Source organism: Sitophilus oryzae, unplaced genomic scaffold, assembly GCF_002938485.1.
Source record: "Sitophilus oryzae breed Bouriz unplaced genomic scaffold, Soryzae_2.0 scaffold_1508_pilon_pilon, whole genome shotgun sequence".
Classification (NCBI taxonomy): Eukaryota; Metazoa; Arthropoda; class Insecta; order Coleoptera; family Curculionidae; genus Sitophilus; species Sitophilus oryzae.
Window position 1 is genome coordinate 2,680,883 of NW_022146179.1, and position 23,975 is coordinate 2,704,857.

Here is a 23,975-nt window from a genome sequence, read left to right on the forward strand (position 1 = left end):
GGTGTTAAGCTAATGAGGAAGTTGAGAGGGGTCTTTGGAGCTTCGTAACTCGGGACCTATGTGAGCTAGAGGGCTGAAACTCGGAATGTAGTTGGGGTTCGAAGAACCCCATCTCTTTATGACATTTTGACCACGTTTCGTAGGCACTATGAAACCGCATCATCAGTGGCGAAAAAATTGTCCGATTTAAATGAAATTTGGTACGTTAATAGATTGGACCAAGGCCAACTTAACCGTGTACGACACGTGTCACTGTGACAGTTAGTTTTGGCGTAAGAAGCGTCAAAAGTTGATGTCGTCCGATCGCGATGGGTAAGCTATGTGAGCGACGGTGTACACGGTCCCACCCTGCAATGTTGGATACAACGTTTCGTTTACCTCTTCATCAGGGTGGGACTAAGGATTGGATATTGAAGAAAAATGTGGGCCGATTTCGGCATAATTGGGGACGGCCTACAGGAGGACGCCTTCGACTTTTCGAACCGATTACTCTGAATGGACGTATTCATGAGGATTTTCCGTCTTATAGGTCTCTATATTACACGTCACGTGCATAGAGGTACCCGTATGGATCGTCAGACGGACAGACGCTCATTTTAATACAGATTTTGTGAAAGTGAATTAAATTATTTATTAATTTTTTATTTATTACTTTTTCAACATTTCAACTACACTTTTTCAAACATGTTTTTCAAATCCTTTAATTTAATAGCTGTAGTAAGAAGTTTCACTTCAATATGCCCACATAGTGCACACACGTTTTTTTTTAATTAACAACTTATATTAAACAAGCGGTTACTTAAGCGGTTAAAGCTATACTGGGTATTTCAAAATTAAAAAATAAAATATAAATCATTACATTCAAACACAGTTTAATTTTATTAATGTTAATTTTTTTCCTTTACAAGATACGTTTAAAAAATAATTGATTCGCAAGCATCTTTCAAGCTAAACTGTCCTGGTGTATCAATTTCTTTTGAAACACCTTGTATAGATTAAGGTATTAATAAAAATAAATTTGGTATAATTCGATTTCAATTCTAGGCTTATAACCTTGAAGATAAATTAATATTTGTAAAGACGTGGATATTAGAATTTTTAGATGTTTTGTTTAAATTAGTATTTATTCCGTTGTGTGTTAAAATTTAACATTAATTTTAAGAGCTCTTATTTCAGTCTCATTGTATTATTAACTCCCCACACACGGAAAGGCCCGGCCTGCGGATCACTGCCGACCGATTAGATCTTTCGACGTTTTAGAGCTGTTGTGGCCTGGCTCGCGATCTTTTAACATTTCTGAAAGTTTTAATCATTCATATTTAGTAGATTCTGCGTGCGTCATGTTTTTTTAATAATGATCAACAACCGAAAACGCATTATATTGTGTAAGAGAGACCTACTACTAGATTTTTAGTATTTTTGTATTAATGAGATTGATATATACATTTGTTGCTTTGTGTGACAAACTGTATTTAAATAAGAGTTGATTTTATTCATTATTAATGATTAATATAATAATTATTTACTAAATAGACTTAAGGTAAATTATTAAATATTTCACGACTATTATTCTACTCCGTAGCCGAGTACAATTATTAGTACCGTATGATCGAAAAAAAACGGCGTCCAGTTGGCTTGGAAATGACGATCGATGACATTTCCCATATAATTTTACATATAAAATGACAGCGATCTTCATTTCATAGCCATCGTTGACGCCGTTTTTATTCGGTCATACGGTAGTTTATTAAATTTAAAATACATAAATTAATGCTGGCGTAAATAGTTAAATATTTCTCCGAAATTGTTGTATTCTGTCTTAAATTCAAGATATTTAAGAACTCTAAATAGTTTTTGAATAGATAAATGTTTATCGGAATAAAAACTGGCGTATTTTCGCTTAGAGAGAAAAAGCGCCCGAAGGGTAAAGTCCGCGGACTTTACCCTTTGTTCGTTTTATTAGACAAATCTAATCTCAAAGGCCAAATTCGCCGACTTGGCTTCTGACAGGCTCAGTCCGCCAAAGGCTTTGCCTGCCAAAGATTTAGTCTTGACACAGTTTAAAGAATATAAAATATATCAGTTGACCCACTCTAAGGAATTCTATTGTTATTTTGACTTCAAAGGCGGCCCGTGACCCTTCGAGGTGACAAAAAATTTGTACGTTTACCGGGTGCAGCGGAAGTGCTATTTTATCAGTCAGAACGCTGGCCGTATACGAGGGATCAACTAAAAATACTAAGGAATTTTAATACAGCAAGTAGAAAAATATGCTATATTAATACTAAATTAAAATTAACATGCTATAACGTAAGAAATATGCAAATATAATTTATTACAGTATTTACTACTAATTGAAGAGCACACGGGAAAAATAATGAAAGTACCAAAAAGGGGGCTACACCTTTTGGTACCTAAATAAACGGGAATATCGATAATGGCCACATAGAAACAGGCATTTAAAAATGGGAAAAACGATATAAACTCGGATATAAAAGTCCATGCGTAATTTCAATTAAAAAAACGGTTTCCTGAACATTTGTCATTTCTGGATACTCATCGTTTTTCCCATGTGCTCCTCAATTGTTATATTTACTGTTACATAAAATTTAGTAAGAACTCTAAAAAACTTGTCAATAGCAGAAGAAGTTGTATGCACGTATTTTTATTACCTGACGATAAAATTTGAACTTTCCACGTAGGTAGTTAAAGTTAAATACAAACATCTAAAAAGTAAAACATGCTATTTAAAAAAATGCAAATATCTTAAATAATAATTTAATATGCACTTTGCAAACCGGTAAATACTGCAAAATCCAAAACATAATAGTAAAGTATCTACTACTACTCTAAAATATCTACTAAAATAATAAACTAATTGTTAAAAATAAATATTTTGTGCATATTCCGAGTAAAATCTTTTCTTAATTTATATGTATATTTTTAAAACAATTTATTCATAGTTAGGTTTCCATAATTATAATATACTTAATATGTCTACTACTTTAATTATTATATACTTAATATCCTATACTATATAAACACATACCTTCCTTCATCTTTTGGGCACCTAAAGAACGATATATTGTCTGTCATTCTACTTTCACAACCATCCACTGCACAAATATTTCTAGTAGACATTTTATTCACAATTTGAACAAAACAACTGAAACACTATTTTTGGTTCACCCTATGCGTCGGGCCGAAAACAAAACTAAAATAAACTTGGAACGCTGTGTACACGTCGAGCAACGGATGTAGACTGACCCAAGTCTACAAGACAGGCGGGGAGCGGCGGGAGGAATTTTGATACGGGCGAAGAGTGGGTCAACTAATATATTTTATATTCTTTAAATTGTGGTCTTGCCTACAAACGCAAAGATTTCATCTGCAGGCCGGGCCTTTTCGTGTATGGGGAGCTATTGAGTAGAACGCTTTTTTTGTTAAATATTTCTGGACAATGTTCTTCGCCATTTTATTGGACATTCTTTCTGAAAAACTTATATATTTTAACACAAACATAAAGTTGCATTTTTCTGCAAGTAACTTTTTTAATATTTTGTAGATGGTAAATCGGCCATATGAGTCTAGTCTGGTATGAGTGAATTGTGTTAAGCGATTCAAAAAGATCTTTTTTTTATTAATAAATTTAAAAGAGTCCAGTTTGTACACAAATGTGTATACACTTGTTAGTCGATCATTTGATGTCTAAAATGTCATGCGGCAAGGAATCTACTAATAATATATCTAATAGTCAAGTTGGAATATGTTTGACCACGTGCTTACCACGTTATCCAGTCGCATTTTGATAATAAATAACGAACCTAACACCGCAAACAACAATCAAACGCGAAAACAAACTTTATTAGCAATATAGCTTCTGTTTCGAAGGATTCGTTTTCTACCGGCGTTGCCATATTTCATAGTGCCGTTGTTGATGAAATATATATTTGCGAGGTTTTATTATCATAGGTAATCAAATTTTTAAGGTGTAAAATACAAGAATATAAATTCTTATGTAACATATTTAGGATGAGTCTTAAATAAGTGCAAATATTTTCAGGGCTAGTATAACTCGGTAAAAGAAACATATTTTCTCTTTACCGTTTTTCAAATAAGTCCAAAATAACCGAATTATTTTACGTTGAAAATTTAAAAAAAAATTTTTTTTGCTTAAATTTTAAGAAGCACTGGCCCTTTTCTGTTTTTTTTTCTTGTAAATTTAATCTACTCCCTATATTGCCATATTATCAAGAAATTACGTTTTTTAACTAAAAAATCAATTATTTTTTTCAAAAAATTGCAAATTTTCAAAAAAAATGTTAAAAAAAATTATAATCGTGTTTCTGTGGTCAAAATATACTGCCCCTAAAAATATTTGCATTTATGTAAGACCACCCTGTATAAAGCTGGTTAATTTGCCAGTCGAATTATAAAACGAGTATTCCTTTTCACTTTTAAACAACGTTTAATGTATTATACTGGCTCGTGTGCACATGTAGTTCGTGCACTTGCAGTCTCTTCTGTTTAATTATTAATCTTCTTGGATTTTATTTTTCTAATAAAATAAGATCCTTTAATTTTCAGCTTTAGGGTACAAATAGTGGGGCATCTCGATGCGATGCTCGCCGCGATGCATCGCATTGAGATGCTTCACTATGTAGGTACCCTTAGATTGTCGATTTGATATCCCAAAAAGAGAAAGTTTTAGGCGTGGTCATGTGACAATTTGTTTTACCTAAGGTTGTCCGAAGTATTTTTTATAACTAAAAATACTTATAACTAAATATTTTTTTGTTCTATTTTTATCAGTTGAATCACCCACCGAAGTTACAGTAGTGGCCAAAATTATAGCAACTTTTAAAATTCTAATATAAAATTGCCTACAAAGTAATAGCAATTTTCCTATTCACCCAAATAAAATGTTGAAGTGTAGATGTCTATTTTAAGGATATTAAAAGTGGATTAATCTATTCTATTAAGTGGATTAATATACAGGGTGGTCCGAACTGTATTCCGGAAACTTCAGAAGCATATTCTGCAGATAAAAATAAGTAAAAAAGTTCGTATAAATGTATGTCCTAAAATGCTTAGTTTCAGAGATACAGGGTGTAGAAGTTTTATTTTTATTTCGATTTTTTCTAAATAATTTCTGAAGTAACATCAATATTTGGATGAAAATTAGCGTCTGGGAGTTTTTTGACATGAGAAATTTGATTTTGATGTCAATATATCTCCTATTAGTAGAGGGCGCCACCTACATGTGTTGTGACTGTTTTGAAGCGTAATAACTTTTTGTGCGTACCGAGCGAAAAAATATACATCTCAAGCAACCGTTCTCAAGATATTTAGAATGGAAATAGTCAATACATGTCATTATTGACGAAAAATAAACACGTTGAGTAGATAGTTGTTTGAATGAAAAAATAAATTTAGAAAATTTGTATTTTTTTAAACTAATCATAAATTTTTATGCAAAAAATGACGATAAAACAGTTTCTGTTGAATTTTTAGCATACAACATTTCAAATTTATGATTTCAGTCTAATAACTATTTAGTCAACATGTTTAATCTATGTCAATGATGACAGGTATTGATAATTTCGATTCCAAATATCTCGAAAACCATTACTCGTGGCGATTTTTACCAAGAGACCTTTTTCACGTAGAAAACGTCGTAAATGTATATTTTTTCACTCAGTAGTTTTATACAGGTACGGATGAAAAGTTATTACTCTTTAAACCAGTTAAAAAATATGTAGGTGGCGCCCTCTACTTGTAGGGGTCATATTGACATCAAAATCAAATTTCTCATGTCTAAAAATTCCCAGACACCAATTTTCATCCAAATATTGACGTTACTTCAGATATTATTTGGAAAAAATCGAAATAAAAATGAAACTTCTGCACCGTGTATCTACGAAACTAAGTATTTTAGGACATACATTTATACGAACTTTTTTACTTATTTTTATCTGCAGAATATGCTGCCGAAGTTTCCGGAATACAGTTCGGACCACCCTGTATATGTATATTCTTGTGGACAAAATTATAGCAACTTTTACACATTAATTTGAAAATATTTTGAAATAAATAGAAAACATGAAAATAATTAATATTTCGTATAATATCCTTTCTGTCTGATCGGCAACGGCCCAGCTGCGTCGAAACACCGGTTCTCATTAGAACACCGAAGTTAAGCGATGTTAGGCGATACTAGTGGATGGACGGGTGACCGGTTCGAAACTCTGTATCGTGCTGTTGTCCAAAAAAAGGCAAAAGTGTAAAATCTATTGACACACACTGCTCATTCACGCCGCCGCCGGTTCGAGGCCGGATGAGATCGGATATCTCGTGAGTAAGAGTCGATTTAGACACTTGCCAAGTCGGTAGGCCATTGACCATGATATGGCCGAGGACCGCGGTTCGGACTCCGCGTAAACAAAGTAGGCCCCGCCCAGATTAGCCCTGGCAGCAAAAAGGAGACGTTAACTGAAATCTTTACTTTTTCTGTCTGATGACCTCTTCACACCTTCTGGGCATAGATTGCAGCAAATTGGTTATATAATGTCCATCTATTGCTTTCCAGGCATTCTGTAGTGCTTCAAAAAGTTGATCCAAGTTGCTGTAGTTTTGATCCCGAATTTTTGTGTCCACATAGTTCCACATGTTTTCAATCGGGTTAAGATCTGGAGACTGTAAAGGCCATGGTAATAAATTGATTATTTCATCTCTTAAATACTCGGTCACCAGTTTGAATTTGTGCTTGGGACCATTATCTTGTTGAAAAATAGCACCTACAGGCATTCTTTATTCCAAATAAGTAATCATTTGATTTTGTTGAATGTCTTTATACAGAACCCGGTCCATTATACCATTTATTTTGAAGTGGACCCATGCCGTAGCCCGAAAAACACCCCCAAACCTGTATGGAACCGCCCCACAGTGGGGTATTTGACACAGATAGTTGATCGAATTTTTTTTATGTAGAACTTATATAAATTATTGCTATTTTCAATTAAAGAGGAAATAATATGAACAAAATAAAGGATAATTCGTCGATTTTAAAAAAAGAAAGAAAAATCACTGTTCCGGTGTTTCCACGGTCAATGCCACTAATGCCAGTAGTAATATCGCAACTAATACTACTAATGCTACGACTGATCCGCGAGCAATGCCTATACCACTAAAGTCGCTACTAATGTCAAATTGTGCTATACTGCTAATGGCATTAATGCGATCGCTTTGTACACAACAATGCCATCGCGGTTTACACCTCGCATTAGTATATCACTGATTGACAAATTAGAGAAACCCAAGAATGTTTTTCCCATTTTATCAGCAAAGTCGCAAAAAATCGCAGTATTTTATTTTACTGTATGAAAGCCCAATGTTTACTAAGTAAAACGTATATAGACAATATGCTGAATTCTTCGAAATGCGCAACTAAATCTCTAAGTATAATAAAAATGTCACAAATTTAATCAAATTTTCTGAACGCCTAACTTTTAGTTGCAAAAAAAATCGTTAATATAGAGAATATCAAAATAAATAATACGTTTTTGTAGAATACATACCTGCAGTTTGCTGAACCATTTTCAATCAAAACAATAATATAAACGTAAAAAGAGCACAAGAACAACAACAATTTATAATTTTAAACATAAAATTTAGCTATTCACTCTTATCTGTGAGAAGTAACAACTTTGACGTTTCGTTGAAACGAATGAATGCAACTAAACACACCCATAGCAACGCCATTCATGGCAGACATTATTTAACTTATCATTTATCGTTTTTTGGGAAATCTTAAACACATTTGCTTTTTCGAATTTCGATCACCTTTTGCATGCTAATAGCCCACCGTGCGCCCCCATGTTTCACAGTAGGTGAAATATCTTTTCTATTCAGTCTTTTTCCTACAGGGCGCCTCGCATAAGCAATTCCATCACTTCTGAATTGATTGAATTTGGATTCAACGCTAAAAACTACTTTTTTCAATTGTTGATGTGTCCAGTTACAGTAATTTTTAGCAAACTCCAATCACGCCTTCACATTTTTTTAGAGAAGTGTTTTTTCTGTGGCCAAATAATCCAGCATCAACTAATCTCCTCCTAACAGTCCTTGAACTGAAATTTACATTGGCAGAATTGCTAATTTCGTTGACAATTTGTTTGGAACTCATAAATGGATTTTTCTGAGCAATCCGCAAAATAGTTTTATCAACTCTTCTTGTTGTTTTTCTAGGCCTTCCTGTATTTTTTGTTTTTTTCGGCGATCCTGTTTATTGATATTTTTTCACAATACGTGATATAACGGACTTGTTTAATAACAAACTGGGCAATCCGAACTTGTTTTTCGCCATTTAAAAATCGTCGAATAATAATATCCCTAACTTCGGGAAACCCAGTTTAACCGATAAATATACTTTATTACTGCGTTTTCATTTCGCCAAAATGTCTGAACCTGATTGAATATTATCTTTACAAAAAATAGTTGCTATATTTTAGTCCAGCAAAAAATTTAAAATGTATTTCCATTTGATGATAGTGTGATGATAAAAACTGTATACATAGTAAAGAAATATTTTAGTGAAATACAATAATAATAAATTATAAACTACTCGCCAATTTTAAGATTTCAATAAAATTTTCAAGAATATTAAAAGTTGTTATAATTTTGGCCACTACTGTAGATACACTATTTTTTTGACACCCTGTATATTTGCAGAATAGTTTTTTCGTTTTACTTATCAACTGTATTGTACCCAGTGGATCGTAAACTTGACGAATCAAGAGAATATTGAATATAACCGTTTTAATATGTACACGTGTGTCGGTATTTGTTTTTAATGCCAGTTCATACTCTGCAAGTCGTCCAGATAGGTTACAAGCCAACCAACGTTACATTTCCTAATTACACACATATATTACTCTCTCGGCGTGAGATTACAGACTGAATCACGTGGCAGTACATTCACACTCGAATATCTTCAACGCGGCATCTAAAAATAACCGTTGGACTTTTAATAATTCACCTGCAGGGAGAACATTTCGAAATATTTAGTATTGTTTGGTCTAGTTCAATGTTAGTTTTGTAAGTATTCGACGATCACAAACTACCGGCAACATGTTTTCATTCTCCTATTCTTTTTACGACTTCGACTGACCTGTATTGTATTGTATTTCCATCCAGTACAATTTTTTAATCGATTGTTTTAATTTGTCTAATTTATTTATGTAAAAAAATCGGTTTCTGTTTCAAGGTTGTTCTGTCATTGTTCTTTAATATATACCTATACATAGTATCGGAAAGATGACAAAATTCACTTGCCTTCGCAAGGCTGATATAATTTTTATATCATTATACACATGTTCGCGTAAACAATTTGAGTATCGTATGACGAGATTGTTTTTAATACTTTCGAATTTTCTAAATATAATAGGCACCGCTGTACCAATTATTCTGTAAACTTTGGCTGTACTGAAGAATGTATAACTCATAAATTGAAAATAATGTACTATTATATCTGTAAGTATTGAAAGGAACTTTCACAAACACAACGCGCGATTCAAAAAGCTAATCATCTTTTTTGTAATACTCGTATTTTTTCGTATTTCGCGAAGTTTAATTGCTGGCGTCATTCAGTTTGTTTTTTTTTGCGGAATAAAACTTCCACTACCATTATACAGTTTTAACGTGGTTTGTGCGTAAGTATGAATAGATTATTATACCGCTGTATATATATAAAAATACAGTATTAAACCGGTATTACTATGCTTATTAACAATAATTTAACCGTATGTCTTTAAACACGTATTTAGTTTGATTTATTTCGACTAGTAAATTTGATTTAATAGTGTAGGTTGTGTCGAATAAAGATTATGGAGTAAAATTGTCGTTATCACTAATTGATAAGAATTTTTTTATTGTTATTTTAATGTTATGTATGTATTAATAAGATAAAATTAACAGTTTATCTTGTTTTTATTAATTTCTTGGTCATTATTTAATTGTTTGCATAAAAGTACGATTACATATCTAAAAGCAATTGAATATGCTGTAATAAACAGCGCATAGATAAAATAAAATACAATACGATTGAAAAAAACGGCATCAGATATGGCTTTGAAATGAAGATCGCTTTCATTTTATATTAAAAATGACATGGGGAATGTCATCGATCATCATTTCCAACCCAACTGGACTAAAAGTGATCTTTGAAAATGACAGCTAAATTTATTGTTACAAGACATTTTTATCTGCTAAATCTAATTTAGTTAAAAAATATCTGAAAATATGATTTGTCTGGCAACTAGTAATTAGTAAATATTTTTAAGGCAGAAAATTAAAAAAAAAATTTGTTCTTTATTTGAGAACTATATATTTATTTTTTAGTTTTGATATCAATGCCTTTCTTATTAGATGCCACTGTCAACCACTGTCAAGAACTTCAGCGAGAGACAGCAAATCTGGAAATTAAATGTTATTTCTACGCCTGCTATGACATTTTTATACGATTACAATATATCTATTTACGAACATATAGCATCAGCATTATTAAAAAAATCATTCAATGATTTAAGTTCAATTAATACATGCTAAATCCACTTTTATGGGATTTAATATCTCTGTATATTAGGAAATCGGTAATACATATTATTTTTAGATATTATTAATATACAAAAAATGGTCAAAGAATCTATGGCGTTCAATACTGATTTTTTATTTTTTATATAAATAAATTATATTAACCATTACTACCTAATGACAGTTACCAAAAGTTAAGACCAAACCGCTTTAAAGTGTCTATACCGGGTGCGTCTCAAAAGTGAAAAAATGAAAGTAACTTTTTCATTTTTTCAGGTAAAAATACGAGATTTGGTATGTTAGTATATGACATAAATTAGGATTGATTGACATATTCAATTGTTTTCGATCACTTCCTGTTCCCCGGAAATGACTACAACTTTTAATTTTTAAATGGCACCTACGGTTTTTTTTTCTTTTTTCGATAGAAAATGACGCTCTGAATAGAATTACATATTATCATATGCCAACTTTTGACATTTTTGGTTAAAAAAAATTGTATTTTAATACAATATATTTTAAAAATTTTTTTTTAGGAACAACTTCATACCACACACTTGGTGTTTCAATAGTCAATTTGTTGTTATGAACCGCATGTTACAATTTCAAATAAACCATATGCGAAAATGTCAAAAGTTAACATGTGATACGTCATTCTATTCAGAGTGATATTTTCTATCGAATAAAGTAAAAAAATACCGAGGGTGCCATTTAAAAATCAAAAGTTGTAGTCATTTCCGGTGAAACAGGAAGTGACCGAAAACAATTGAATACGTCAATCAATTCCTAATTTATGTCTTTATGTCATATACTAACATACCAAATCTCGTTTTTTTATCTTTTCAGATAAAAAACAGAATGAATTTTTCTTTTCAGTAAAAAATAAGTAATAGTAACAGTTATAGGGGTGAGCCACTTTTGAGACGCACCAAGTATATAAAATACTTATTTTTTACTAAGATTTAGACTGTATGATGTGTTATCGTCACTGTATATTGTGGGGATATCAATTTTTAAGACTTTACGGACTACTAGTAGAGAATTTCGTGTACGATATTTGATTTAAATAGCATTAATATATGCAAATGATATATGGACTATTTTTAGAAGCTTAAGACCCAGTAGGTCGAGAATTTTTGAGTTTAAAATTCATTTTAAATGCATAGTTTGCATATTTATCTGTTTATGCTTGGTAATCACTTGGCTATCACTCTGTATATTTGAAAAACTAGTTGAAAAATCGAATACAATAAAGTTAAATCAGTATATACAGTAGTAGTTTTTCTAATATACTGAAGATATTCGCAGAAATCTAATCCTAGTAAAGCAACTGTAACTATCAACTATCGATGTGTTGTTTTGTGTATACTTGTGAAAAATAATTAGACAGAAATTAACTTTTTTCTGTTTACCTGCGTTCAACGCTATATAAATATAAAGTAAGTTTGAGGATATAGAACGGATCCTTTTCTACACTTTGACATATTTTGAGGGATCTGTACTATATCCTGCAACAAGATTATTTTATATCCATATATGTATTTAAAAGAGCAGCGCAAATAAGAGTTTGGCACAAATATGAGGGGCTAGTGTGTGCTCATTTGTTCACGTTACAGTACTCCGACCTGTTCTAATCTATTTTTGCCAACGGTTCTTATATTTCTTTCGAAAATACTAATTTTTTTGCACATATTTCTAATTCAACGTCTCCTAAAATATACTGTTGAAACGAATACCACTCATGTTTGTGAAAAGCTCTTCAGCAATCTAACTCGTTCGTTTTATTTTTCCAGGAGCAGAAAGTAAGCAAGGCCAGGCTTAAATTGATGCAAAGCGGTGATGAGGAGGCCAAAAAACAAGAAGCCGAGCAAAGAAATTTAAAGCAGGGTGCGGCAATACCCGAAAAAAGTGTTAAAGTACAAGAAAAACTGGGAAAGGTAATTGTAGTTTATGTTTAACTCCGGTAGGGGCCAGGTTGTAAGTGCCGTAGGGGCGTTCTTATTGGCGAGGGTGTCCCATTTTCGTGCGTTTTACAGGGTTTGTCGTTTAAGTGCTACTTTTTTATGAAACTAAGCCTTTATGAAAACTAGCCCTCTTAATTCCTGAAATGCAGGGCAAATTGTTGAAATTGTTGCATTTTTCGACTCCCCTCGTATCTCGGTTATCTTATAATTTATAGAAAAGGTAAAAACTGAGTTCCATAGAGGATTTCCCGTGGAACTCAGTGGCGTAACGAGTTTTTAGCTGGAATTTAAATGGGATGCCCTGTATATTTTTTTATTTTTGTCTTGTTTCTTCTTTCGATCCCAACAAATTTGCAAAATTTCAAACAAAATTCAAATGTGTCAATTGAAAGTTAAACAAATGTCAAAAATGGTGGTTCATGAATATACCGTATGGTAACAAACGGCGTTCAGATGGCTGGAGATTATATGAAATGTTTGCAATCTTCATTTCATAGCCATCGCTGACGGCGTTTTTTTTTTCATTATTTTGTATAAAGTAATATACCGATCTGATCATCGAAACTGCATGGTCTGGATTTTAACGCGTAAGATAGTGATGTTGACAGCTTAATGGTAAATCAAATGTATTAAAAAGAGCTAAAAATTGGGTTGATACATTTCTTCTATGCGGTATTGCCAGATTTTGCATCAATAATTCAAACCGCACACGTAGGCGCTTATGAAAAATTGCATCTAGGGTTGGAACTTTATTTTTCATAATTAATTACTCATTTTATTACAGCTGTGATAGATTATATTTAGCTTACATATATTATCTTCATTTCAGTAGTATACATGAAAGTTTTTAAAATAGTTTATTTTTTTCTATACACATTTTCCTACAAACGTAAAAACCGGCAACGCTGTATGCCGTTTTTATTTTGTCTCTCTGTCTGTCAACCGGTCATTTGTATTTATCTCTGTCGCATGCATTAAAATACAGACCACGCAGATGAAGTGACCAGTGCTAGTATAGACTCTTCCCTTAGTCGTGATATTCAAAGACGAAACTTACCTTAAACTCTTATTATTGGTTGCAAGTTGCTAATAAAAAAATATAAGGACATTATGAATAGAAATTATTTCATAGAGGGAAATCCCCAGAAGTCTATTTTCTTTTTTTATTTTTTTTTTTAAATAAAACTTGTTTGTGATACCTTAATGCTTAATATGCGTTTTATTATCAAAGTTTATTTCTTACAAGCACATTTTCTAACTTATATTTTTGAATACACTTATTCCATAATTAAATTAGAAAACCCTCAGATTAAATCCTTTTATTTCCCATCTCATTTTGATTAGTCTCACATTATTATGGAAAACATTTTTTAAATAACGCCACAAATTAATCATATTTATTTATTTTTTTGGTTTATTTTTACACTAGTGATAACAGCCATTGATCACTCCATATGTCAGTGTTTCCGTCAATTCTGTCGAAATCTGTCATGATTTCTGATAAACGCTTCATCAGAATTAAACAAACTGTTTTTTTTTGTTTCTGCTTCAAATGAAAAAACCAAATTGGGTTTAGAAAGAATGCATAAATGTTTGTCCAAGTTAATTTCAATTCATAGAGATTAAAATCATAATTATGTAAATTTATATAGCGGCGAATGGAATTCTTTTGTGTCTATTTATATACGATATTTACACTGTAGCATTTCTTTTTAACTAACTAAAACAATTTCAACAGGAAGTTTTAAAAGTTATCTTAGAAGCCCGCTTACCCGAACAGAAATATTTACCGAAAAATCCATCAGATTCAGTAGCAAAACAAAAGCCAGCTAAAAGTTCTGAGGTAACTCGTTTTAAATAATGTAGATGAGCCTTCATAACTTGCAATGAAAATCTATAGAAAATACGATGTAAAAATGAATGTCTTAGTTATTTATTATTGATATACAGGGTATTTCAGTCTCGTTAGAAGGTCGTCAATAGAGAGAAATAGTGACAAAAGGCAACAAATGCCTAAAGTTTAATTATTTCGAGTTGTGGGGGTTCAATTGTAGAAATATAAGCGATACCAATTAAACTTTTAGTTACGTAATCGAGGGCGCGATTGTTAAATTAAATAATTGCCAACAATGGACATATTCGGCGCCGGGGTGACTAACTGGAATTTAAATTTTCCTCTGGGAATTCAGCTGGTCCTGACATTGTCATTCGTTTTGACATTTTGGTTTTGTATTACGAATTTTTGGTTTAAATGTGTTGTAATACTTTAAGCTTATTTTTTTTACTAGCAGACCTTGCAGTCGAACATTGTACTTTTTAGAACTTCTTTTAGTGCGAAGTATACAAGATAGCTTAATAGTTCTCCAAAAAATCCTATATGGGGTTGTTTTTTGTAAATACTGCTGCGTTAATCCAAACAAAAACTACTTGTCAGCAGTTAGGTTTACAGATATATAAATTATATAGATATACAAATTTGCCTAAAGAACAAAAAAATGCTTAACGTTTTCGTTTTTTTTTTTATTTTAAATAACATAACAAATAAATATAACAAATAAAAATTATAAATAATCATACAGAAAGTTTGGGGCTTTTTGGTTTTACCTTATTAAGTAATTATTATCAGGTGGTAATTGTTAATTTTGAAGTTTAACTTGATATAATGTCATTTTAACAGAACGTCAACGGTTTTTGTAGACATATCTGTTTTAAAAAACTAAAGTGTTCTGGAATAGTTCAATTTAAATATTTTTTTTGCTTCCGACGACGGAAGGAGATATAACTTTCCGAAGCGTTAAGCATTTTTTTGTTTGTTAGGCAAATTCTGCTGACAAGTAGTTTCTGTTTGGATTAACGCCAGCAGTGTTTACAAAAAATAACTATTTTATTTTGTAGATTTTCTAGCAGTGGCGAAATACCCATATAGGCTTTTTTGGAGAGATGAATCCGCCACATAGGTATAGACATTTTTTAACTTAATAGCTGTTGCAAAAAGCTCATCGTAACCTTATTCGAATATTTATATATTTGTTATAATAACTGTTTATATATTAATAGTTAATTTATTTTTGTTTCCTAAAATATTGTGATTAAAGGAAAATATGTAAAAATTGGCAACGCTGTGCCGGTCATCCTTAATGACGTTACTAAAAGTTTATTTGGTATGATCTATATTATATCTCTGTTGCTAAAATGTCGTATATTATTTTAAATAGATTACTGAAAAGAAATTAGGAGAGCATCTTAAAGGAATTACTATTACTAAGGTCCCCAGTAATGCAAAGTCAACAAAAACTAGTACCCAATTTCACGCCAGCGATTTTACTGATACCGTTATAATACTAAGCGACGATGACGATACTAATCCAGAGGTTAAACAAATTGAAAATAGTGATGGGGGTAAAACATCAGAGGAACCTAAAGTAGAGGAAAAGCTTGTTGAAAGTGAGAGTGGAGTTGACATGACAGAAGGTAGAGACTTGGAAGAGGCAACCGGAGATGACGATGCAGCTGTAGCTAGTGATGATAGTGAAGAAGAAAGGAAGAAGGCGCTAATGAAACAGGTATGTTAAAGCATAACACGCGTATTTCAACAATTTTATTGTGCTGCGTTTATCATTGTAACTAGAAAACTACTACGTTTATTATTGAACTTCTTGACAGTTTTAGAGCTGATTATTATCAATCAGTCTTGCATAAACTATCTTTTAAATAATTTTCTAAGCTTTAAAGAGTCTTTGAAAAATTCGCGCCATTTATTTATTTTTATATATTTATTTATTTATTTATTTACGGGAAACCCCATTATATTACAAAATTTACAAAACAATATTAAAAAAAAGAAAAAAAATGTCTTTTCTTTTTCTTTCACATCGTATAAAGATACTTAAAAACATTAAAAAATAATACAAAAAAAAAACAATAAGCACTTATAAGAGAAGAACGATACAGTAAAAAGAAGAATTAACACACCCATCAATCACCACTCCCATTTCTAATCTTCCTCCTAAATGCCCAGTAAGAGTCATTAAAAATGTCAACAGCATGAAACCTGTTCAGAGAATTAAGTTCCCTTGGAATTGGAGAATGCTTTCCATAATTAGTACCATGCAAAGGAATAAAGAACAAATCATTAATTCTCAATGGCCTAAATGGAACTATGAAATAAATTTGTCTAAGTATCTCAGGACAGTCATATACGCCATTAACAATCTTATAAAAAAAAAGATCATAGATTAATCTCCTTTTGTCCAGAGTCTCTAAATTTAATTGGTATAAGTTGATAATGTAATTATATTCTTGATTGTGTCTGGAAGCGCAATACCTTACAAACTTCTTTTGAACCCTTTCTATTGTTTTCTTAGATACATCGTATTGAGGATTCCATATAACAGATGCATATTCTAAAATTGATCTCACAATGAGCAATATACTATCTACAAAGTCCATACCGACAAGTCTTTACAGTTTCTCAATACAAAACCCAGTGTTTTTAAAGCTTTATTTGCAATTATATTAATGTGTTCATTAAAAGAAAGAGAACAATCAAAGCTTATACCCAAGTCCTTGACCAAATCCACCCGTGTCAAATGAACATGATTCAAATCATAATCAAAGAGAATCCCTGGTCATCTTTTTTTGAAAAAACTTATAACTGAACATTTACTAGCGTTTAGGGAAAGGCCGTTCACCTTACACCAGTCACCCATTCTATCTAAATCTCTCTGTAAAAGTTGGCAACCATCAACATTAGAAACAGCCCTTTAAATTTTCATATCGTCGGCAAATAACAAGCAGGAGGAATTACTAACACTCGACACAATATCATTGATAAATAGGTTAAACAGTAAAGGGGAACAATGGGCGCCCTGTGGAACACCAGACGTCACTGAGATTTCTCAAGAAGTAAAGTTATTAATCTTAACTACCTGCCTTCTTTCGGTCAGGTAGCTATGGAACCAACCAACCAAATCATCACAAAAGCCAACAGCTCTCAGCTTCTCCAGAAGGACAACATGATTAACTCTGTCAAACGCCTTAGAGAAATCCGTATAGACTGCGTCCACCTGGTTTTCATTCTCTAAGTCGTGTAACAGAGCCGTCTGATATCTGATCCTAGCAGTTTGTAACAGTCGACTTACCATGGGAAAATCCATGCTGGCAGTCTGTTAATATGGCCTTACATTGCCATAGCAAATCCTCGTAGACTAGCTTATCTAGAAGTTTTGGAATTGCCGACTGATTACATATGCCTCTATAGTTTTTAATATCAGACTTATTGCCACTCTTAAAAATCGGGATTAAAAAACTAGACTTCCAGAGCCTAGGAAAAGCCGAGAGTCTTAAAGACATATTAAATATTATATGTAATGAGTTAGTTATACTATATATACAATTCTTCAGAAACACATTCGGTATGCCGTCAGGGCCTGGATTAACTTTAGCTGGAAGGCCCGAAAGTACAGAAAATATTGCATTCTTGGATATCTGTTTTACATTAATAGTTTTCATAAAGTCGGGCATGCAAGAGGGTACAACTAAATTACTTTCGCAGTACACAGATGAGAAGGAATCCGCAAATAAATTTGAAATATCCTTACCATTATCAGCATTAATGTCATTGAAAAACATTGTACTAAGCAAATCATATGCTTTTCTGTTATTATTCACAAAGCTCCAAAACTTTCTGGGGTCCTGTGCTATATTAGACTCCGTTTCTCTGATGTACCTAGAGTAGCAATCCCGCCTCAACGCCCTGCACCTCTCTCTCAAGCAGACAAATTCCAGATAAGCATCCCTGCTCCCCGTTCGCCGATACAGCCTATGTTTAACCTTCTTCTCTCTAATACATTTTTTGAGATCATGGCTAAACCATTTCGGAAAGTTTGAATTCACTGAACATTGTTATAAGATGTTTAGGATAGGTCAGGATTAATATTTGTCAGTTTGAAAGTTTGAAACACCCTGTGGAGTACGATAACAAAGCAAGGAATTTAAAAATAATTTTATCGTCTAAGTACGTCTTTTCCCGATAGTTTGTTTTTTGATTCATTTTAATAGCTTTATTTTTTTGGAGATATTCGCATTTGAAGAAGACACTAACATTTTTTCGATTTTTTTTACATTAAAGTCATGCCTTTGCTGTTGGTCCTAGTCAACAGACCTATAAAGTAGAAAGTGTTTATGATTTATGTAATAAAGATAATGTCACTGTCTTTGAAACATGATATTATTAGTGTCTGTTGGGTAGTTACTCTAGCAGATATGGTTTTAAATCCTTAAGTTGATATCTGATCAATCCATGATCAATTAAAGCAGCAATTGCCAATACTTGCAGAACTAGATAATAAGGGCTAGAGTAAACGTCAATAAACAATAATAATATGACTTTTCAATGACAGTGACATTACAAAACCAATAAACATTATTTTATAAGTGTGTTGATAAGGGCCCAAAATCACGCCTTTTGCATTTATAATGAGGCTCTTGTGCTATCAGACTTTTAGATTCAGGCTTTAGTTCGCCAGTATAATTATTATTACATCCCTAATTTTTAACGTTTGGTAACTGCACATTTCTTTATATCTGTATCAACTGATTCTAACGTAACTCAATTGCCTTTGTCTTTTTCATTGAAATGCAGATCGCTGATTTTCATGTTTTCAGAACTACAGTAATTTTTGGACCCCCTTATCATACATTTTACTAAACGGTATCAATTTTGCAGAGAAAATTAGAAGCTATTCGAAAATGTCGCGAAAAACGTTTGGAAAAATTAGCCAAAGCCGCTGAAATGAAGAAGAAAAGACAGGAACAAGCCAAACAACAACGTGAGGCGAGAATCGCGGCTGAAGAAGCTGAAAAAACCTCGTCAGATAAGTCTAAAACGAATAAAAGGTTGTAATAAATCCCCATGTTATATATTCTCACTGATAACCCATATAATATTTTAGATATGGAAGGTATGGAACTCCTAAGCCCCAAATATCTTTAGTAGACGAACCCGTAAAAGAAGCTGGAGGTACTGTGAAAAGTCCGAGGGGTCTATTTGATTCTGTTACAGAAGATGTTAAAATCTCTCAGCCAATCGTTATTACTGATGAAGAAGATAGTAATTTAACCAGCAATCAAGTACTTTTTTCCAAATTTTAAAAGAAATACATATTTAACTAAACTCTTTCCTTTTTTTAGTCTTTAAAACAGATAGAAACCTCAAACCTGTCACTTCCGAGCACTTCAAACCAGTCGGCGGTATCGCCTCAGAAGTTCGTCCCCGAACCTATGGCCGTCGATTCGGAAGAGGGTTCCCTTGTGGTCCAGGCTAAATTCGAGCATTCGATAGCGTCCGACGATGTTGTAATGATCGACGAAGAGACGAGAATGAGCGCGGATCTGGTTGGTTCCAGAGCGCAGACGCCGGCCAAGCAAACCGCCGCGCAGCCAGAAACCATCGTCGAGGATTCGCAAAGTAGCTTGGGCGCGGAAAGCGTCGGTGGGGGTAAATCTAAAAGTTCAAAGGCGCCGCGCTTAGAGGTACGTTTTTGTTCATTTCCTGTGTTATGTACGGCGTGTCCCATTTTGGTTGAAATCATACGGTATCTCCGTTATTAGTAGAGATAGGAGGTTGCGGTTTACACAAACCTGTGCCACTTTTTTGTCAAACGGAAGATGCAGCCAACAAAATTTTCATAGCCCCGCTTCGTTTTTGAGCTACAGGGTCTTTTCGAAAATTTTGCAATTCGGAACAGCCACCGTATCTCCGTTATTATGGATGATATCGAGAAGGTGAAAACTGATTCTAGTAGAACTTTTTACGTAGAATACAGTGGCGTAGTCTATTTTTCTACGAAAAAAATAATTTTGAAAATGTATATATATTTTCAAAATATATATACATATTTTTTTTATATTTATAAATCATATGATCCGCCTTGCTATGAGCTTCTCAAAAATATATATTACTCTATATTTATTTTCACTATTTACGGCAATATTTAATATATATCATTTTCTTATTAGTAGTGTGATAACAGAACTAATTATAACAGGATGGGTTTGCAAATATCTAAAAGCTTGCATTATTAAAGAATTTTCCAGGTATTCGACATTCTGTTAGTTGCTACGATATATTTCATATTTCAAAAATCCCCAAAATCACGAAATCAGGAATCAAGAAAGGGCAAATCCAGGACTCAGCGAGGCCATATGGGTTCATTGGTTCCAATTCATTGATTTGAGAAATAAAAATTTAACAAAATTCTAATATTTTCATTGTAAGTTAAGTTGTGAGAGGGAGCTCCATCTTGCTGAAAGAATCAATCATGGCCTACTAATAAATATGATCTTTAAATATATATTTTTTAAATATTGCAGTAAATAGTAAAAATAAATATAGAGTGATATATATTTTTGAGAAGCTTTTGGCAAGCTAGATCATATAATTTATAAATATACAGGGTATTCCATTTAAGGAAACATAACTTTAGTTCATATCTTTAAAACTATTATTTTTGTAGAATAACAGAGTACGCTACTGTATTCTACATAAAAAGTTCTACAACAAACAGTTTTTACCTTTTCGCTACCTTTAACAATAACAGAGATACAGGGGGTATCCCAAATTGCAAAATTTTCAAAAAGACCCTGTAGCTCAGAAACGAAGAGGGCTATAAAAATTTAGTTTGCGGCATCTTTCGTTTGACAAAAAAGTGGCAAAGGTTTGTGCAAACCGCACTCTTCTATCTTCACGAATAACGGAGATGATTTCAACCAAAACTGGATACCCTATACAGTATGTTGCATCGCCGCGCCGGCGCCGACCTGAACATAGGAAATCTCATGTAAATTTTAAAAATGTCTAATAAGTTTTTCCCATTTTATTTTGCAGAAAAATTTATTTGGAACTTTTTAAAGAACTTAAAATGAAGCCAGTTGTACATTTTAGTCTATATAGCTTCTACGAATTCCTTTTGAAGTTTTGAAAGATAAAAAAATACTAAAAATAATTAAAAAAATAACAGCCACCTTATTCAAATTAAATTTTTTAATGTTAAATCCTTTGAATAAGAAGACTAAGGAAGGAGCATATCAAAAATCTTAGGTACACCGCGATGGGCCTCAAATATGGCCGACTTAAATTCCGGTTTATCAGTGCCGTTCTAATTTTATTTAAAAAATGTAAAACTATGATGTAGGGTAGACGTGGGGTAGACTCAATAATTTGTTGTTTTATTTTACGTTGTGAATAAATGTTGGTAGTTATTAAAATTGTTATAAAAATATATAATTATAATAAAAATAGATAAGTTATAATAAGTATTTATTAACACAAACATCCGATACGTTACTGAAGCAGGTAAGTCAAATTAACGTATCTAAATTCTTTGACATCTAATCTTTGACAAGTAATAAATAAAAGCTAAAAATGCAAGAAAAATATATAATTTAGTTAATTTAAGTGAATTTCATAAATGATCGGTTTACTACACGTATGTATATTATATAGTCACTTACTAGCGAAAAGTTGTTCCATTATTTCACTCAATTTTTGCCGAGATGTACCGCACGCTACACAACCAACTATTTTAGAGTCTTTTCGATAAATCGCGATAGTGTCACTGTTAATTTAAGTTCTGCCACAATTTCCATCTAGATTTACTACCTTTATACAACTATCAGTAGTAGAATAAATAATAAATAACATAAAATAAGCTCCGTAAAGACTGACAAATCCACAAAATTTCAAATCAAATTCAGATGTGTCAAATGAATCGTCAAACAGAACTGTCAAGGATCCCCACCCTAGAGAGCTTTTATGGTGGCTTTTCCGCCCACCATGCATGAATACATGGATAGCATTATGCTCCTTCCTTAGTCTTCTTATTCAAAGGTTAAATCATATAAATTAACGTTATTGTTGCCAAAATAAATTAAAAAAAAGTATTTTATTGTCATATTGACTTTATAGCTACGTGCCAAAAGTAATTTGAATTTGTAAATATGAATTATGCATATAACACAAGCAAAAAAAATAGTTTAGTGGTATTATGAAGGAAATAGTCTACAGACTATAAAATAATTATTTTCTGTATATTTTCCAAATAGGCTCTAAATGTAAAAAGAACTACTATAATACTCTCAATGTATAACGAAAAATCCTAACAGGAACAGTTATTAAACTCTATAAATATAAAAAGAAGAATATAAGGATCATCCAGAAATAATAAATGAAAATTGATTAAATATTCTGTCTTTGTAAGATGAAATACAAGCAAGTACCAGAATACTTGGAGAAATAGCTCAAAAACATTGTACCGCTCCTTAGCGAATTTTGAAGTTGCAAAATTTTAAATTATTTAAATATTCCTAAAGGAGTGTTCAGACCATGAGCCGACACGAACTGATCCTTTCCGAATGCTCAGATATAAACATCTATGCTCGTACGCTTACAACGTTGTTGTTAGTTTAACCAGGACCGGATTATTTTAAATTTTCGTCTAATTTAGTATTTTCTATCTCTCATAACTAGTGGCGCAACTAGACACAGACTTTTAGAGGGGCTCAAGTATTTTGGGGGGCTTAGGTCACTATAAGATAATATTGATCTGAGGATAAAACCATAGATAAAGGAAATACATTTAGATTGGAAAGCACGGCTTCCCGCTAAAACGTATAATTGTTTTGGGTCGCATACGTTGTACGGGAATCTGGCGCTGCTATAGCGGTTGCTAAGAACAACCGCAAACAAGAACAGAAAGAATTTTCTCTTGCCAAAGTCAGAATCTTCAAAAATTATAAAGTTTTTCAAAATTTAAACCGTCCTCATTGCAATAAAATACCGAAAAGTGTTTAAAGCGACCATTTTCAAAGTAATTATTGCTATCTTGTGAGTTTAATTTGAAGTTTATTTACCCAAACCCGTGATAATTGTGAAAAAGTGGCATTAAAAACTTAAAAAGCTGTGTGAACTGTGAACTGCAAAAATCATCGTAGATCGTGGCATAACGTCGGTTTCTAATGTTTCATAAGTATTTCATACATGTCCGTATATACAATAAAGTTTCTTATATGCAAAACACTGTATTTTATTTAAATAATTAAAAGAAAATAATACATTTTAATAAACAATATTTGGCGACATAATTCCGTAAAAAGCCGAACCGCTCCGAAATTATCAAAAGCTTTGGGTCGCGACCGTTGCAAGAATAGCGCCAAATAGTATTTACATTGTTCTTATGGGCACTTTCCAATCTAAACATGTTTCGTTTATCTCTGGATAAAACCAATATTAAATGACCTCCACCAGTCTTCTGGGGCTGCGCCATTGCTCATTTTAAAGATTTTTTCTGTAAAATAAAATGTGGAAAACTTATTCATCATTTTTAAAACTTATATGGGATTTCCTATGTTCAGGTCGACGAT

At 32.4% G+C, this 23,975-nt stretch overlaps 1 protein-coding gene across 4 annotated transcripts in view; it reads left to right on the top strand.

Moving 5' to 3' along the window:
- The window catches only part of LOC115878406, a 51,948-nt gene that overhangs the window by 23,084 nt on the left and 4,889 nt on the right, over positions 1-23,975 (top strand). For 3 of the 4 annotated variants that reach the window (XM_030894912.1, XM_030894913.1, XM_030894915.1), the window contains exons 13-18: positions 12,384-12,527; positions 14,293-14,397; positions 15,770-16,117; positions 19,282-19,451; positions 19,508-19,685; positions 19,746-20,087. In XM_030894912.1, coding sequence (XP_030750772.1) covers positions 12,384-12,527; positions 14,293-14,397; positions 15,770-16,117; positions 19,282-19,451; positions 19,508-19,685; positions 19,746-20,087 — 1,287 coding nt within the window. The remainder of the gene's footprint in view (positions 1-12,383; positions 12,528-14,292; positions 14,398-15,769; positions 16,118-19,281; positions 19,452-19,507; positions 19,686-19,745; positions 20,088-23,975) is intronic. The other variant, XM_030894914.1, reaches the window with a different exon arrangement.